Consider the following 18,788-nt stretch of genomic DNA (forward strand, 5'->3'; position numbering starts at 1 on the left):
TTAAAGTCACTTGTTAAGCTGATTAATTTGTTTTATTCGTGCTCAGCCTTGAGTTTGTTGGGTGTTGTGGTTTCCTAGCTTCTATTTTAACAACAGAGGCCCTTTAGACAATAATGCAAAGCAAGAGGAGTGGGGAGCAGCACTGGGTATGATCAGATATGAAGATTAAAGATGGAAGTCTCACTCTGATAAAATATAAGTGTCAACACAGAAGAGACTCCAAACTAATGTCAACAAGTCCAATTTAAAATCACCAGTTAATCTAAGAGGCAAGACACACAGACACATAAACACAATGGCTGCAGACCTTTGCTGCCCACTAACAAAAACGTTGGCTCCCACTGGAAGATAATAGGTCTCACACACACATAAGTAAGTGATTAGTTTGTCATTTATTTAATTATTAGGCAAAGCACATCTCTGGCTCAGTGAAGGAAACACTTTTACGCATTTTAATAACCCAACAAATGTAAACAATTTTACTAGGACTGTGCATGCAAGGACAAGGCTAAAAAAATGAAGATTTTTTGAAAAACTTCATATCCCCTGAATTATTTCTCTTTATGCTGTGATTTTAGTATTACCATAGACCTCTACAATTACACAAGTTCCTATTAATAGTAACCAACAAACATACAGATTTTATGACGGTTCTTCTTCAACCTTGCCTATATGGAATATTACCATTTAGAAAAACAGCATTATTATACACTAAAGTATTACTTAGATCCATAATTTCTTCCTAAGCTATTCTCTTTCCGTCTCTGTTACTATGAGGTATGCAGAGCGAGTCCTCTTGTTAATAAACAATCTTTGTCCACCGCGAAGGTGCGCATCCCTCAGCAGGTGCGCGTGCCGCGTCATTCCCTGGTTACAGCTGCCAGGAAGAAAAAGATTTCTTCAGTCATTAGTTGCAATGTCCGCGCGAACGCGGCGAAGCTCGCTCGGAAAAAGTCGGTTTTAGCTTCTTTTTATGTTTAGTTTTAAGCTCGCCGTGTGCAAAACAAGTTGTGTTTTATGAGTAAAGGAGGAACAGGTGGAGATCCAGGCGGAACATGGCTAAAAAAACACAAGAAGAGGAAAATCCGAACTCCGAGTACGGTGAGCTGACGTCGGCCCTTGTTGTTCTCAGAGGATCTGCTTTCAGCCGTTAAAGTTGTAATTACCAACAGCAGCTGAGAAAACTCCGAAATGAACGAGTTTAGAGTTAAATGCTTTGTGAGAACTGTGTTCATTTGTTGTGTCACGCCATTTTTTAGAGTTTTAATTCAAGGTTTCTAACTTTTTTTTGTTTAATGAAATGATTATTAGCATAAACCCATTGTTTCTAACGTGGATTTTTTTTATGACTGCTAGGTTGTAAAAGTTCAATGATATCTTAATTATCTTCCTGTTAAACAGTAGGCCGTGTATTTTTACACGTGTGACATATTAGCCTAATCAAACTATTTTATTGTTTTACAGATAACCTAGTTTTAAAATGTTGTGACAGTTTTATTACTGACAAATCAGGACACCTTAGAAACCTGACTAAGGTAAAAGACAAAATATACAAATGGGAGAAAAAAGAAAGCTAAAATAGTTTGAAATAATTGCATCCTATTCTTTAAATCCTCTTTCATTATTAATGTCATGCTTAGAAATAACCACAATGTCAATTGTGAAGGTTAACTATGCAGTGTTAGGGTTAGAAGGATTAGATACAAATAGTGAATCTTTTTAAAAAAAAGAGTTTTGCTATCTATTCAGGTATTTGTAGTCCAAGGTATAAACGCTACCTGGTTTGGTTCTGATAGAAATCTGATGTATAAAAAGCCTTTGTTTAGTTAGTTAAGAAAATGCATGTCATTGCTCAATATGGAAATTTCACAACACAAGACATTGAAAGGACAGAGATACAGGTTGACTTGCTGTTCATGTTTGTGGGGTTTTTCCTGCATAGAAGACGTTTGTAGTCACCACAGAGGTTTTAACCTTCCACCATTTTTTAATCTTGTTTATTTGAATAATTTAATTTACTGTAACCTAAAATTATAATTTTGTCAGATTTTTCCAGGCCATTTAGCATTTAGTAAAAATAAAAAATTTGAAGGTTTCTCAGTTCATGTGATGAAGATCAACCCTACAGATAAACAGTTTACTGTCATTAAAGACTTTAAAAGATGAGAATTGAGTAATTTTAGTAAAATGACTTACTCAGTTATCTAAATACTTAATTATCTCTCATTTAAATACCAGTTTGTTCTCCAGCTCCTTTCTCTCTTTGGTCTGTAAAGTGAGATTGTGAATAATGTACACAATAACTTGACATTTACAATAGTTTCCCGACCTTTTCGAGTCATTTCACTGTCACACAAACTCTGATGAGAATCCTCAGTTATTTAGGCTTGAAATCACTGTTTTATCATGAAAATATGTGAAGATTATTTGTATAATGATCAGTTTCACATTAGGGTGAATGTACACGTAAGCACTATTGGTCTGCATAGTGTAAAAGCAGGGAGTCTGTGTTGCATTAGTTAACAGATTTTGGCCTTTTGATAAAAAAAATGTTTTAAATCTACTTATGATAGAAAATGGTTAATATTTTTATCAGGGTTGATGAGTTTCCTTTGGTGGAAGGTGAAAGCTTCCTTAGTGGGTGCTGATAATATGTGCAGGGAAAACTCTGGAAGAGACTACACTGCTATTTTCATAAGGGCTTGAACTAACCAGGCGCTCCACTGTGAAAGAAAGTGGTGAACTTATTAGTGTGGGTATTGCACACAAAGTCTTAAACTGGAGAAACCTAGATTCTTAAAAGACAAATTCTGTTGCTGCTGCTGAAAACGTTTTGGCCACTTCACCTTCTGCATCGGAGTCTGCTGTGTTAGAGTAAGTCATGAGTCTGTTGACACTCTGGCAGGTTTGATAAGGCTACAATAAACAAACCCTTCCTGGGGTAAACATACATGGATGGATGGATTTCATGTCTTTCCATATAACTTGTAAAAACCAGGTGACCACACCTCTGTTTTTTATGTGTGTGTGTGTGTGTGTGTGTGTGTGTGTGGGTGTGGGGGGTCTAATTATGAGTCAGATTTAAAGCTACTCTTTGTTGCTCTGATTGGCTTCATAAGGAAGTAGAAATCATTTTCAGGGCTGGGGATACTTCCTGATTCATTAGTGAGAGATTTGTTTGCGCCCTTTTTGGAGCTGTTGCACTTTTGTCTCGGTTAAGAAAGTTTAGACATTGTTGAGAAAGATGTGCCTTATTGCAAATCATTGACCACAAAACTTGTTAAGCTTGCCTGGTTCAACAGGGGAACTAATGTTAGAATATAACTCTGTTAATAAAGCTAATGTAGGAGAGGGGAGAATCACACATAGGCTTTATTTTACATTCTTAACACATTTCTAAAATGACTGAGTTAAATAAAAAGATTATATGTCAGCTGTCTAATGGTGAGTGGATTTACTGGCCCAGTTAAAATCCTTCCATTTTTAGACGTTCTGTTGTAGATTTGTTGCTGTTCTTGGGATCATTGACCTGTTGCATGACACAGTAAAACACAGCCACGCTTTACCTGTCAGACAGGTTTTGCATTTGACTCTACAGCATTTGACGATTTTCCAGGTATCCTTAATGAATTTTGACACCTCTAGTATATATCAATAAAACATGGTTTGATGCTCATTAGAAGAGTTCCACGTTTTTCCAAGGGTAGCTGCACAGGCAAAGACAACTCTCATTACCTTTGGATGCAAACACACATTTTGTTCTGTAAGATCTGAAATGTGACAGACAACACTCAGTTCAGAAAAGAGCTTCAAGAGTTACTGGTAGTAGGTTTTCAAGTTAGAGGTGCATTTATTATATTATTATTTTTTTGGCCTTATTAGACAGTTACAGTGATGAGCGGCAGAAAAACAGAGGGAGAGCGAGAAGGGAACACATGCCGCAAAGGGCAGCGGATCGGATTTGAACTGAGGCTGAGCCATACTGCTTATGGTCACCTGCTCATCCCAGTGAGCTAAACTGGCTCCTGTTCATGGTTGACTTAACACAGTTGGTATGGGGTGCTCGTGCTGACATGCTGTATTTGTTTTGCTGTCCATTATGGCCAAATATCTGCACTTTTGTTGTGTCTGTCCAAAGGACTCTGGTGATTTGTTAAAATCACTTTGCAAACTTAAAATCCTGCAGCCATGTTCTTTTGGGGGAGATTAAGGTTCTTATTTCTTTTTCATTATTTTGCAAATTGATGTTCTAATAAGAAAACCTTTCTGTGGTTTATTGTAGCCATTGGAATGTTTAACCACAAGATATCCATGAGTCACAAACATTTTAATATTAAAAAAAAAATGTTATAAGTCAGACTCTAACGGTGACAATTAACCAAGTCATCATTTCTTTTTACAGACAAACCAAAGAATTCAGGCAACATCTATGGGTTGTTTTTTTTTTTTTTTGAGTCAGTCTCTGTGTGCACCACTTCCCCAAAATGTTCAGTCATTGCTTTAACTGGTTCCTCAACCTGCCAGATGGGTCTGTTCTGTCATCTGCCTCATTCATCTTAAGACAGGATGTGATAACTTTTGTATTTATGGTCATTTGTAATTTTGCAAATTCAAGCTGTAAAAAAACAAAAAAAACCCAGCCTGTATGAGGTTCAAAGTTTAAAGGTTTAAGGCTTTGCATCTGTTTTTTATGAGGGAAGAATTAAAGTCTTTTGTGTGTGTGTGTCATCTAAAGTTATAATGCGCCATAATCCAGACTGTCATTTACTCTAAACACACAGCAGTTTCCTAGCAGATGAAATCTGACACTCACGGAAAAAACAAACCAGTGAAAACCCATCTGTGTTGTCAGCATTTTGTATCTCTGAAGTATTTCTCGAGTGGGAGTTTGGAGGACATTAGTGTAGTCTTTTCACTGATTTTTTTTTTTTTTTTTTTTTTTTTGACACACCTGATATTTGAATGACTGAGATGAAAAACCTTCTGATCTTATGTGTTGCAGTAATTAGTATTTTATTAACCATTCCTGTTTTGAAGGATTACACTATAATGTACAATTAGCTTTTTGTTATCATGACTATTTATTGCCAACTTTGAATCACATGATTGGCCATGAAGTTCTTACATCCTGTTGTAATATTTGCATCCTTCTCGGAAAGCCTGAGGGACTGTGTGCAGTGTTGACACAGTGTCCTTTCAGCCCTATTCAAATTACACTCAGTGGAGAGGACTTCTAAATGTTGTACTTTTTGAGCTTCCTTATGCTATAGTTTCTATAAAATGAGGAGTGCAGCTTCTTTTTATGATCAAATATGAAGTACACGTGGATTACGAAGACATAAATTGTTTAGTCATTGTATTTAATGGTGTATATGGGTGGCTTGTTCTGTCAGGTTATTCCAGCCCGACAGGATAATGCAGATCTGAATTTGGTGGATGGAACTTTTTTTTTTCAGCTGACAGTTTCTCAAACACATTTCCTGATTTGCATTGTTTACAATTAAACTATTAAACATTTGTTTTTAGAGGCAGGACAGTCTCAATGTTTCAGTTCAAATTCTTTTAAAAAACTATGCTGACAAATATTATCCTGAGAGCTGCTGCTGTCAGTGCTGTGCCTCACTCAGTTTTTGGTTTGTTTTGTTTTTTTACTCAGTGTGCTATTATTAAACACATAGATACTAACATAAATTATGCATTTTATTTTATATTCAGAGCCGCTGGATTTCTGAGTCCACTGGATTCATTGTTTGTTCCTGCTGATTGTCCCTCTCTCTGTTCCAGGAAACAAAAGTGACATATTTCTTCCTAGTAATTTAATTCCTGTCATAGTGATTATACTGCAACACTTCTATGAACAATCAGCCCATAAAATATGAATACAAGTCTCTGAAAGATTTCCTTATTCACTTACGCATAAGTAAGTTACTTTAAAAAGAGGGCACCTGTTTTTAAAATTAAACAAATATAACTAGAAGGAATATTTCAGGAACTGGCTAAATAAAACCCCAGTATAACCAGGTTGAAAGACAGTAATGGTCAAAATATGTCTTTATCCAAAAAAACCTGTTTTAAGAACTGCACCTTCTCCATAGTTGTACAGTTATACACACAGAGATTATATCAGCAGTTCAAAAATGTAAGAAATAGCTAATGTGTCCTTGGTCATCTGTTCACAAATAAGGAAGTTGTTGATTAATGGCGAATGTTTGCCTTTCTCAGGACAAGCAGCACAGTATGACCATAATTTCAAAGGACCTGTAAAGAATAGGTAAGTCTGACTCAAAGCTCACTGGATAGGTGATGAAATTACTTTTTAACCCCCCTGTCCTCTGTCCAGCTCTGTGTTTTCTGGTGCAGTGTGTGTGTTTCTGTTGACCCGGGAAGACACATTTATCACCCCAAAATCAAACACCCATGCAAAGCTTACCCTTTCTACTTTATTTATTGTTATCTCACTTTCTTTTTTTCTTTTTTTTTTTTTTTTTACACAGAGGGTGTACAGATATAATCTGCTGTATTCTCTTCCTGCTGGTCATCATCGGCTACATAGTAGTTGGAGTTTTAGGTAAGAGAAACCCAACCCTGTCAACACAGGCTTTTTCATATATCCTTATGTTTTTCACTTCACGCTCACTGCTGCACTTTAGCAAACATAAGTCATGTGTCCATCTTTTCAGTCTGAAGCTATTATGTAGTTGATATAAAGAACTAGGTATGGTGGAAGAGCAAGCCTACCTCTATCCAGCAGGCTATAACAATATGTAACCCAATTCATGTTAACTGTTTCTCCCTCTTGTCAAACCAGATGATTCATTTAGTGGGAGAGATTTACAGCTCTTGATTTATATGTGCCAAGTAGATTACACAATGTGAAGGATTACCGTTGTTGTTTCTTTCAGTTATTTGGTTTCTATAATTACTATAAACAGCTATGTTCTTCATATAGTTCCAGTCAGCAGATTTTTATTGCTCTGTCATCGAACTCATTCCAACACTCAAGGCCATCTCTTATCTAGAGCAAACACAGCGGCCTGACGGGTCATGAAATGACCTTATTTGTGTGTTTCAATGGCTAGTATTTCCCAAATCTATTTCCTTCATTGAGATGATTAAAAGCACCGCACACAAGGGTGGATTTATAGTGGGAGAAATCTGCTCTACAGGTTTAGCAAAATGTTCCACTGTTTAACATGAAAATCAATGATAACTGAAAATTTGCCAGATGTAGCATGGGTCCTAGTTTATGGCTACATACATTGTGATAGAAAAAAAACAAAAACATTTGGAAAAAAAAATACATTGATTTAGGTGTGTTTTGTATGCAGCAGCTTAGAATAAGTGTATTAAAAGAAGCCCCACAGGGGAAAAAACAAACTCAAAAACTGCATCCTGTTGTCCCTTTTGATGCTTGTTTGATTTAAAAATAAATAAATAATAATAAAAAAGTAATACACCAAGTTCTGTGAATTGAAACCAAAATTTAGTCATAATATTGCTTCTCATAAAAGTTATTATTGGACTGCTTTTGTCACAATATTAATGTGTTACTGAATTCACACCACAATCTGTTTCCCACCTCAATAAATATTTTAGCAACCATTTTCACATCTCTCCGACCAGACACCACACTGGTATAGGCAGTAAATGCTGAGTGTTTGAATTAAAAACACCCCCTCGTGTAGTCTGTTCATATGAAATGCAAGCAACACATTGAACAAGATGGATTATGTCAAACATTTACATGATTGGCTTTTAGTTTCTTTCTGAGTATTAATGTGTCCTTGTTTTTTTTCCTCTGTCAGCTTGGATCTATGGAGATCCAAGAGATGTTCTTTACGCAAGAAACTCAACTGGCTGGTTCTGTGGAGTTGGGCCAAATAAGTAATTTAAGCATTGTTTAGTCATTTTATTTAAATATAGAAAATATATACACACTTAATAATATAATATGAAATAAAAACTTTATTCATGTCTTTCAGAGACCGACCCAACTTGCTTTACTTTGACGTTCTCAAATGTGCAATGTCCGTCAATGTGATGGCAAGTGTTCTCAATGGTTTCCAGTGTCCAACCACACAGGTACACACAGCTGCTGCAGTTTGCTGTTCCTGTTCACTCTTTACTTTACTCTCTGTGCTGCATAAATATTCCTATTTTTTTTTATCACCCATAGGTTTGTGTGAAAGAATGTCCCTCTGAGTTCTGGGCCGTGCAGATACAGTCGTACGTTACAGGTGTAATACCTGCAACGGTTTTCAATCCAGATTACTGCGTGCCATCTGTTAACCTGAACAATACTGAACCGGTAAGCTACAAATGGTGTTTAAAAGAAAGTATTGTTGCCACACTACTGGGCGGGTGGCATGGACAGCCGACTTTGTGAACATCATAACTCGAGAACAGGGAAACTTGAGACTTTCAAATTGATTTTCAAATCTCAGTAAAGTCTGAATATTAGTGACCTTGGTGATTAAAGTCAAGGTCAGAGGTCATGTTTTTTGTAAAATACCCTAGGAAATCATATCTATTAAAAATCTTGGACAAGTTCAAGTCTCAGTGACCTTGACCTCAAAGTCAGTGTCAGAAAATCTTAAAATAACTTGCATTAACTCATAAAAGATGTTGTGTAGAGGTTTCAGATTTATACCATAGCTGCAGTCTAGGAGGCAGGGCTAGCACTGGTCGCTGTCTCTATTTTTATGTATTCTATGTATGCAGTATTTATTTTTGGCCAAAACTTGATTGTTAAACATGTTTTTCAGAGTGTTAGTGAGATTGTACATCGGGAGCTGTGTCCTTTCATGCTCATACCTACAACCCCTGGTCAGTAACAAATTCACATTACTGCTTTCATTTAAATTTCCTTGTATATTCAATACACAGTACAGTACCACTTATGTATAGAGATCTAAAAAACATTCTAACTCCATATTTATGGCTAATTTTCCATTTTTGTTCTGTGTGGTTAGTGCTGGGGAGATGTTTTCCTGATATCGCAGCCTTGGGGAACATACCTAAAGACTTTGAGAATGTTCCAGCCTTGTCCGGCTCAGTGAATGACACTGTTGCCCTCATCAAAAATGGCACTGGGTAAGAGACATTATCACATTTAGTTATGAAGATGACTATAAATCTAAATGAACCCACAGACTTTAATAATCTTGTGTCTTTTTCCTCCTCATCAACAGCACAGGGTTGGTGGTTTTGTGAGTCTCTGTTGAGCCGTAGTGTAGCAGCTAGTTCTAGTTGCTCTTGTTGCTGCCTTTAACTCACAGCGGCCTTAGATTTCATGTGACACACTGTCTTGGGATTTGCAGCCTTAAAGCATTAATGAGTAGTTGTCTTACACTCTCTGTCTGCCTATGCTGAATATCTTGGGTTATTTCTGGTTTCTATGACTTCCCAGCTTTATTAGTGTCACATTAGACATGTAGAACATAATTATATAAAAATGGTCACTGTTGGCTGCATGATGATCTTTTCACTCACCTTTTAATTACACCCATACCAATTTTAGAAATGGATTTTAAATGCTGCTGTTCTTTGTTTTTTTTCATTTATAGTATTTGTTTTATCTGATGATGACTTTTTACTATTTAAAAGCAAACGTGCCACCACCACATCTTGTCCTGTTTTGTCTTCGTTAGGGGCATTATCAACAGCTTTAACGCTAAGGACATCGCCACCCGAATCTTTGCAGATTTTGCGTCGTCATGGCCGTGGATCATCCTGTGAGTTTCCCTGCTGAACCAGCATTGCACACTGCCACCTGCTGATGTACAGATAGAAGTCAGATTTTGAAATGAAGTTTTGATGATATCGAATAAGCCATAACACAAAGTAGTAGTGTCAACTTAAGATCTGAAATGCTGTATCAGGTGCTCTGTCTTAATAAGAAAACTAACAGAATACAACCACTGGCAATTATTCTTTTTAACATAAAAATATGAGTACTGTATATTAATATACTTGTCAGTGAGTTCAGATGATCTGTTTGCTATCAAAAAGGTACCAAGTTATTGTTTAAAGCATGTGGTTATCAGCATACACTTACATCCTCTTCACGAGGAACACCTGCACAGTGTAATTCAATTCAATAAGAAACGTGACATGAATTCTGCTTTTACATAATCTATGCATTTTCTTTTTGTCATGTAGGTTAATGATTTCAGTGTATTGCAAATACACTACTGCCCTCACAATTGCTTCAGGAACAAATATAAAATATTACCTTATTGACAGTGTCAGCAAAAAAGTAAATGGTACCAGTAGAAGTTGTGGCAGAGGCTTTGTATGAGATTTCATTAAGTTGGATATGTGTTCTTAATATAGTTTACATCTTTCTCCCGGCTTTCTTTTCACCTTAAAATTGATGCTTTAATGTCTTATAAATGTCTTAACTGTCCCTCCATCCTGTCCACTTGTCCTGTCTCAGTGGTTTGGTGATAGCCATGCTTGTCAGTCTGTTGTTCCTGCTGCTGTTGAGGTTTACTGCTCCAGTCATGGTGTGGGTCCTTATCTTTGGAGTGTTGGCCGCTGGAGCTTATGGTAAATACTCACCTGTAATAGTTTTTAAATCAGGCACACAGAGGCAGTGATGTCTGGATATAAAGAGGACCTAGTTATTTTATCTCTTGAAATACAAAGTGAAGTTAAAAAAACAAAATAATTTTTTTTCTTTTTTTTCTTTTTCTTTTTTCAGGAATATGGCACTGCGCCTGGGAATATCAAAACTACAAACAAAACTCTGCTACCATCACTACAATTGGATTCACCACAAATTTCCAGAGTTATCTGGAAGTCCAAGAGACATGGCTGGCATTCTGTAAGTGTCATTAAAATGCTATATAGTTCTAACCTTTGCTGTGCTGTTCAAATGTCACCAAATATTTCTCAGTCTTGTCTTTGTAATGTACTCAGAGGTTGAGAGCGAGCAAGCTGTGTGTGCATTAATAAGCTAATTGGGTCAAGTGTTGGATATAAAAGTAATTAAATTAATCTAGAACTGGAAATTATGCATTTACACTAGAAAGAAAGTGCTCTTCTTTATATGGCCATTTTGACAGAGTTTATGCACAGCAGCTTATTCTGTGGTATTTTACAAGTAAGAGTACAGAGGAAATGAGAGGTATAAAATCTAAATAAACAAGGACATTATTGGCACATTATGTATGTACTAAAATCAATATACCTAAAAATACATGCAATAAAGCCATTGTTGGCATGCAGGAATTGCATGTCATGTTTACAGCTCCTCTTGAATAATGACATTGTAAAACAGATTCAGTAACACAAATATCCTTTATTTTGGGGGTTATAGTTTTCTTTGTTTTACACTGACACATTAAGCATAGGTAGCTTAATATTGATTGTTAATCTAATCCTGTGCATACATATATATTTTAAATAAAAGTAGGCAAAAAGTTAAAGTGGTAAATATGATTCTTAAGATTAATCCTTTAAAAGATGAATTCCTTTGTGTGTCTGGGCCAAAGGCCACAGTTTATTCAGCAGTAGTTACACACAATAAAATATACAAAACAAGTATACACACATACATGAGTAAGATACACAGGTATACAAAAGTTCAAAGCTAGGGATGTTAAAAGATCAGAATAAATAAAGTACATTCCAAGTAAAGTAAAGCGCTGCTAAAACAGGGAGAACACATGTGGGTTAATATATCTGTGTGTATGATTGTGGTGTGTAGCAGTTGGGTGTGGGCTTGTTCCTTTTTGTGACTCTTGTTATTCTGCTCCTCAGTGATAATTTTATGCATAGTTGAGGGGATCCTTCTGCTGACCCTCATCTTCTTACGCACAAGAATCCTCATTGCCATCGCTCTCATCCAGGAGTCCAGCAAGTAGGTTAAACAAAACAAAAAATCCTCCACAGGACTGACTCGCTTTTAACAAACTTGATGTTAATAATTCAATTCTTAATCTTAAAAGTGTGATCTCAAAACTCTATTAGTTTTACTTACCACAGTAAAAGTAACAGTGCGTTTTTCATCTTATTGTGAAAATGTCACAGAACCTTGGCATGACCTCATGATGTGTGTTGATATTCTGCAGAGCTATCAGCTACATGATGTCCGCTCTGCTGTACCCTGTGGTCACCTTTGTTCTCCTGCTGGTGTGTGTGGCGTACTGGGGGGCTACTGCTTTGTATCCATTATGTTATGTTTGCATGTGTGTACATGTTATTCTCAGGCTACAATATGGTCTGTAGTATATACTGTATATTTGATAAACGCTTTCAGTTCTTTTCTTAAACAAATGGATGCAGATATTTGGCTACTTCAGGAAGTCCCACCTACAAAGTGGTGGCTCTGAACTCCACCATGAGCAACTGTAGTGGTATCGATGGCACCAAGAACTGTGACCCTCTGGTGAGCCTACTGGGGATAAATTTTCTAAACATTTTTTTCCTTCACTTGTCTAGGAGATAATTAACTGTAATTCAATTCAGGGTCACCTGATCCAGCTCTAACTATAATCTTCATAATAAAAAATGAAAACTTTCAGCCTTATCTTTAAAATAGAGAGGTATGCTTTGTGAATTCAAACTGGGACCTGACTCCATAGCAAAGAGACCTGATAGTTGAAGGCTCTACCTCACAGTCTCAGAGCAAAGTGTTGTTATATGATGATTGATGAAGTCTTGTCCTTCAGGATTAAAGAGGATTTAAAATGATTGTTTATTAATTGGTTTATTGGTTTTGTTTTGGTTTTTTTTGTTTTGGTTTTTTTTTAAGTAGCCTTTTGGCAAATGCATGCACAACCATTTCATACGCCATCACTTCTACCTTCTTGTTCTCCTCTCAGAACTTCACCTCATCAGATTACCCGAACTGCACCTCAGCCAGCTGCATCTTCATTAACTACAATAGCACGGACCCCTTCCGGAAGAACCTCCAGTACCTGCAAATCTACAACGCGGTGGCTTTTCTCTGGTGTGTCAACTTTGTCATTGCTCTTGGACAGTGCACGCTGGCTGGAGCGTTCGCCTCCTACTACTGGGCCTTCGAAAAACCGTCTGACATCCCCATGTTCCCTCTCTTTGGAGGTTTTATACGCTCACTCAGGTAGGTTAATGAGCAGCTATCACAGAGTAAATGGTGTCATTTCCAGACCCAATTCTTTTTATATGATTACAGTATGTGCCAGAGGGTAACACACACAGCCTGATAGTCTCTTAATTTATAATTGAGGTCTGAAGAAATATTTGAAACATGGATTATTTTTCCACTAAGCTGCTGTGGATGACGCTTAATGTAACTTTGTTTTACGTCCTGTACCTTGTCAAACATTTTTACCTGGAAGTCAAAGTCTTCAAGTAGAGGGTACAGGCAGACCACAGCAATTAAACCAGCCACATCTCTATTTTTATTTTAACTTTGATTTGTAAATTGTCTGCTCTACACAGCTGATCTAATATTACCTGACATGTCCCACATAAGTTTTGTTCTTCTTAAAAAAAAAAAGATCTCCACTATCAACGCTGCTATTTCATGATTCATTCTTCAGCACATTACATTCAGTGGACAGTAGACATATGTCAGTATAAAAGATGGACATGGCCAACATAATGTCACCCACTGATTTGTGAAGTCCCCTTTTGAAGCCTTGACTTGAGCGTTGCAATCTTAGTGTTTTAAAACCAGATGTGATGAGAATGATCAGACTGAGAAACTGAGGGAGACCCCATTCATTGCTAGCCAGTGGCCATATCCTGAGTAATCCTCCTTCCTGACTCTAAAAATTATCCCAGTTTACAAAATGGACTTGATGTTGTATTTATGAAACTAACAACTGGACCTAAAATCTTACCACAGAGCGAAGGAAGATTTTCACATAAGTCTTTGTAAAAACAGAAGTGTCTCTTTAATTGTCGTTGCCAGTTTTAGCCAGTTGAGTGTTAGTTTAGTTTTTACACCTGGAAGCTACATGTATCTTTTAAACTGGGTAAGAATATAACATGTAATGATTTTTCAAGGTACCATTTGGGCTCCTTGGCATTTGGTGCTTTGATCCTGACCCTGGTTCAGATCATGAGGATTATCCTGGAGTACATTGACCAGAAAACAAAAGGTAAGACTGATAATAATCTCTGATGTCACTGCCACAGGAATAACTATGAGGATAAGAGTAAAAGTATATTTTGAAATAACTGGGTGGTCAAATATGTATATACTAAGATTTTTCGCTGACTTGTCGTCTCCAGGGTCGCAAAACAGTTGTGCGCGTTTTATAATGTGCTGCCTGAAGTGCTGCTTGTGGTGTCTGGAGAAGTTCATCAAGTTCATCAACAGGAACGCTTACATCATGGTGAGAGGACATCATACAGGCTTTTATATGAACAATAAGAGTTACTTTTTCTACTCTAAGCATGATAACATTTGTTTTACTATCTTTACATAACTTATCCAGTATTTCACCACTGAGTTGAGTCTGAAAATCAGTGTCTGTTTTCTTGTCAGATTGCCATTTATGGGAAAAACTTCTGCGTCTCAGCCAAAAATGCTTTTCAGCTACTCATGAGAAATGTGATAAGGTTTGTGTTGTAGTTATTTTCACAGTAAACCGTCTGTACTTAGTACTGCATGCTTATAGTTCCTGTAATGCCTGTACAGAACATGAACGTGTTTGAGAGACTGATTACTGTCGTGTTTCTCCGTCCTGCCCTGCGTGTGTTCTCAGGGTTGTGGTGCTTGATAAAGTCACTGACCTGCTGCTGTTCTTTGGGAAGTTGATGGTGGTTGGAGGCGTAGGTAAGGACGACATCGCTGCAACAAGCACTGTAGATTTTTCTGTAAAAATACTCTGTAGCTGTTTTTTTTTTTTTTTTTTTTTTTTTTTTTTTTGTTATTATAGAATATTTTCAATTAAATTTGTAGATTGACTTTAAATCTGTTGGGGGGAGATGTTCAAATTTATATCTATAAAGGAGCTAGACAAGTCTGGCCTGGTCCAAACTCTTTTAAGCTGTTAAATTCTTAACTAGTTGATAAATGGTATTCGTGCTGTGTGGTGGGGAGTGGAGGTATCAGATAAAATGGCTCAAAACAGCAGCAAGCTACATCTGCAAACATGGTGGAGAGGCAAATTTATGAGATTAAAAAACAAATCAGCCATGCTGTGCATATAGAGCAGGTGAGGAGTGCACAAGGCAGAAACACTGCCAGTGTGTTTGGAAGCTCTGCCAGGGACGAAACGTCACAGACACGCACACAATGTATACCCAGGGTGAGACAGAAACGTCCTGTGGGTTGATCACTGTGACTGACTCTGAGACACTCTCATTTAAATCACCAGTAATCTGTCATTGGAGTAACATAATTGAACTTTGAAGTTAAATAAGTGGAAACTGGAAAATCGTCGAGAAAACTGAACTCGTGAGTTCCTGCCAAGCAGAACCTGTTTCAGAGGTTTGTAGCCGCATGCTAAAACCATCAGTGCATTAAAGGGGAGCGCTAAAATACAAGAACAAGTTCAAACAATCAGTTTAAAGAAAAAAAAAAAGTACAACTTTAAACTATAGATGTAAACAATAACACAGCTGGAATAGTTTACATTCAACCATTAAAAAAGTGATAAATGTTAAATTACAAAGTGCAAAAGAAACACTGAAAATAATAAAAGCATCTCAGCAGCATTTGTTCACTCCTGGTTAAACTCTGATAGAACAGCTCTTAGGCTGTGACATTATGCATGCTGTTATGACATGAATTAAAATTCTTCTTCGCGTGTACATACTGTTTGTTGTGTTTCTTTCTTTCCTGAGAAAGAATAGGTTCTGAAGTCTGAATCTCCTTTCCAGGTGTTTTGTCCTTCTTTTTCTTCTCTGGACGAATAAAGCTGCCAGGCTCCGGGTTCCGTTCCGAAAACCTCAACTACTACTGGATGCCAATAATTGTGAGTTAATCTGTATGTTTGGATAGTTGTCCTTGTTTCCATGTTTCAGGGATTTGATGTTGATTTATTTTTTTCCTTTGTTCCTGTAGACGGTGGTGTTGGGTAGCTACCTCATAGCACACGGTTTCTTCAGCGTGTATAACATGTGTGTGGACACACTCTTCCTCTGCTTCTGTGAGTAAACACAGTTTACTGAATGATGTTTGAACACAGTATTTCCACATAAGCGAGCAGCAAATTGCTGACTCTTGTCTCCTTGTCTCACCCACAGTGGAAGACCTGGAGCGTAATGATGGATCTGCGGAGAGGCCGTACTTCATGTCTAAAGGCCTCATGAAGATCCTCAACAAGTCCAACAAGATTCAAAAAAAGCAGAAAGCTAAGGACTGAAGATGTTTGTTGGGGTTTTCTGGATATGTTTATGAAACCACACAAAACTCTGTCACACACAGGATGTCTTTCTTTGTATCTCTTAACTTTTAGATATCACTCTAAGCTAGGTTTACCAAAATTACTCTGCAATTTAGCACATTTTAATAGCTTGGTTTTTGTTTTAACATTTATATTTCGTATTAATAACTGTACATATAAAAGGACTGAGTGATTGTAAGTAATGTGAATCTATTGATCTCTTCATTGGTTTCTCATAAGCACTTTTCTGTAAGGTGATCTTTCTGTTGTTTTAGCAGCATTTAATCTTCCTGCTGGTTGATTGGTTGTTACAGTTTTGAATGTCAGTTGAAAGTTAGGACTTAATATACAACTTGAATTCTAGAGAAATATTTAAGCTAATTTCTAAAATGCTCTTGTGTATTTTCAGATTTGTAAAGTTTTTATACATTTTTATGTTCATAATATTGTTAATTAATTGTAAAAGAATAAAGTTTTAAATATGAACATCTGCTTCCAGCAGCTTCTGTCTGGATTCTCATCCTTTTAAACCATTTTTTCTACCTCTGATTTCAGTTTCATATTTACTACCAGAATCACCTTTTATACTTTCACAAATAAAACATGGTATTCACTATAATGGTCCACTTGATAGTCATATTTTATTAGAACGCCATTGGGACTTTGGGGTAAAACCCATCCCACATTGGCCTTGTATAGTGCACTCTGTGCAGGATTGTACCGTATTAATTGTAGATTGGGGTTTCTACTCATTTTAAAGGTTTTTCAACATATCTGAGACCAGACCAGGTTAGAGCTGACTGATAAATCCACCCCATTTCACAATAGGAAGGGATATTGATTTATTCACTGATACTATTTTGGAGAGTGCCTTGTATATTTTAGTCAGTGATTTGGGGGTTTTGAGATTAGGGATAGAACCACACATGATAGTGTTTATAATTTGACTTGATTAGGCTTAAATTTCTTTTTTAACTGTAGAATTAATTTGCTGATAGTCTAAAAATCTATTCTTGTTCATCCCTTATTGTAATTCTAATCTATCACATGGAATGAAGTCTATTCCTTTAAATATATGTTTCCAAGCATTTAATTCCTTTAAAACTCCAATCTAGGAAGTTTATCATATTGTTTTGTTAGAATTCAGGGTTGTTCCACATGGATGTATGTTTGTCTGGGATTTAATTGTTTCTTCTAATTGTTAAATACGTTTGTTTTCCCTTATGTGATGAGAATGAAATTATTTTACCTCTCATCACAGCTTTCCCTGCCTCCCAGAGAGCAGATGCTAATTTTCCCATACATCTTGAATATGTGAAAGCTCATCAGATGTTGCTCTAGTATTTCTGTTGTAAAATCTGAGGACTCTTGATATTATTCAACAGTGACATTGTTGCCTGAAAAATCGTTCTGCCTGTCGACGTGTCCCAGTGCTGGATCTGTACACTCCAGCAAGAAGAATGCCAATACAAGCATCCAGGTATTCCTCATCACTGTCATTCCAAATGTTGCCATGGACTTTTTTCCGTTCAAGGTCTGTGATAGCCATGATGGCTTTCTTTAGTGGCATAAACAGGTCAAAACATGTCCGTTTCAGTGAAGCAGTTGATAAATGAGGTTATTTGTTCAAGCAAGGAACCAAACAGGTAAAAAGATGAGCCTCGAACTTCTTTCTCACAGCGTTAGTGAGCTCAGTGTGTTTATGATTTCAGTTTTGCCACTAATTATTGTTTTATAGTCTTATGCAAAGGTCATAATTTTCAGGAAAGCATTTTATAATTTAGTGAAATTTAATTTTTTTGTTTTGTTTAAATAGAGATTCCCAACAAAGTCAATAAGCCTTAATGTAATAAACAAATTTAAAAGGCACTTTTATGCCGACCCTAACACAAGAGGAAGGTTAAGTGCTTGATAATCTGTTGAGCTCTTAAGAGACTAAAATAATGTTGTGCATGTTTCTTATCTCATCCAACTAAAAGCTCCACCCTAAAACGAGTGGATTAGATTAAAATCTGATTATTCACTCTAATTTTTCTTAGAACCTACAGTCCAGTTAATTAGGATGATCTTGAATGTAACATGTTTATCCAGTTTGAATCGAGCAAATGTGAAAACAGTGTATTCCATTAATATTAATCACAAGGCACTGAATGCATGACATGATTGGGAGCTGAGCCCCCATAAAACCAGCGCCACCCCCTGGTTAACACAACCAGGGATTGGTGCTGCTGTTGCTGTAGAGCTATCCGTCCACGTAGAGCCGGTGTTGTGCCAAAAAGTGATTTTCTGTATTTAAACTGATTTAAATAACTTGTTGGCATATAATATGTGACACATATGTCAAATAAATCTATCATGAATGACATTACACCACAAACAGCATTCCTGTTACAAGGTAGAAGCCACAATCAGTTTTTGGCAGACGTTCACTTTTTGGCACAACACCTACAGCAGTTA

General features: G+C 36.7%; 1 protein-coding gene across 2 annotated transcripts; it reads left to right on the plus strand.

Moving 5' to 3' along the window:
- Positions 1-857: 857 nt before the first annotated feature.
- Positions 858-16,817, plus strand: slc44a4 (solute carrier family 44 member 4). Of its 2 annotated transcripts, XM_031738101.2 has the most exons (23): positions 858-1,101; positions 6,223-6,271; positions 6,495-6,568; positions 7,806-7,884; positions 7,983-8,082; positions 8,177-8,308; positions 8,766-8,826; positions 8,973-9,093; positions 9,192-9,197; positions 9,651-9,734; positions 10,439-10,551; positions 10,706-10,828; positions 11,767-11,866; positions 12,078-12,170; positions 12,292-12,394; positions 12,831-13,090; positions 14,002-14,096; positions 14,230-14,333; positions 14,486-14,559; positions 14,706-14,776; positions 15,826-15,920; positions 16,010-16,094; positions 16,192-16,817. In XM_031738101.2, exons 1-23 carry the CDS (start codon positions 1,056-1,058, stop codon positions 16,308-16,310), a joined length of 2,187 nt encoding a protein of 728 aa, XP_031593961.1. In that variant the 5' UTR covers positions 858-1,055; the 3' UTR covers positions 16,311-16,817. The 2 variants fall into 2 exon arrangements, with proteins under 2 accessions (XP_031593961.1, XP_031593962.1); XM_031738102.2 differs by lacking the exon at positions 9,192-9,197.
- The last annotated feature ends 1,971 nt before the right edge of the window (positions 16,818-18,788 follow it).

The sequence above is a fragment of the Oreochromis aureus genome, linkage group 22 (genome assembly GCF_013358895.1).
Source record: "Oreochromis aureus strain Israel breed Guangdong linkage group 22, ZZ_aureus, whole genome shotgun sequence".
Lineage (NCBI taxonomy): Eukaryota > Metazoa > Chordata > Actinopteri > Cichliformes > Cichlidae > Oreochromis > Oreochromis aureus.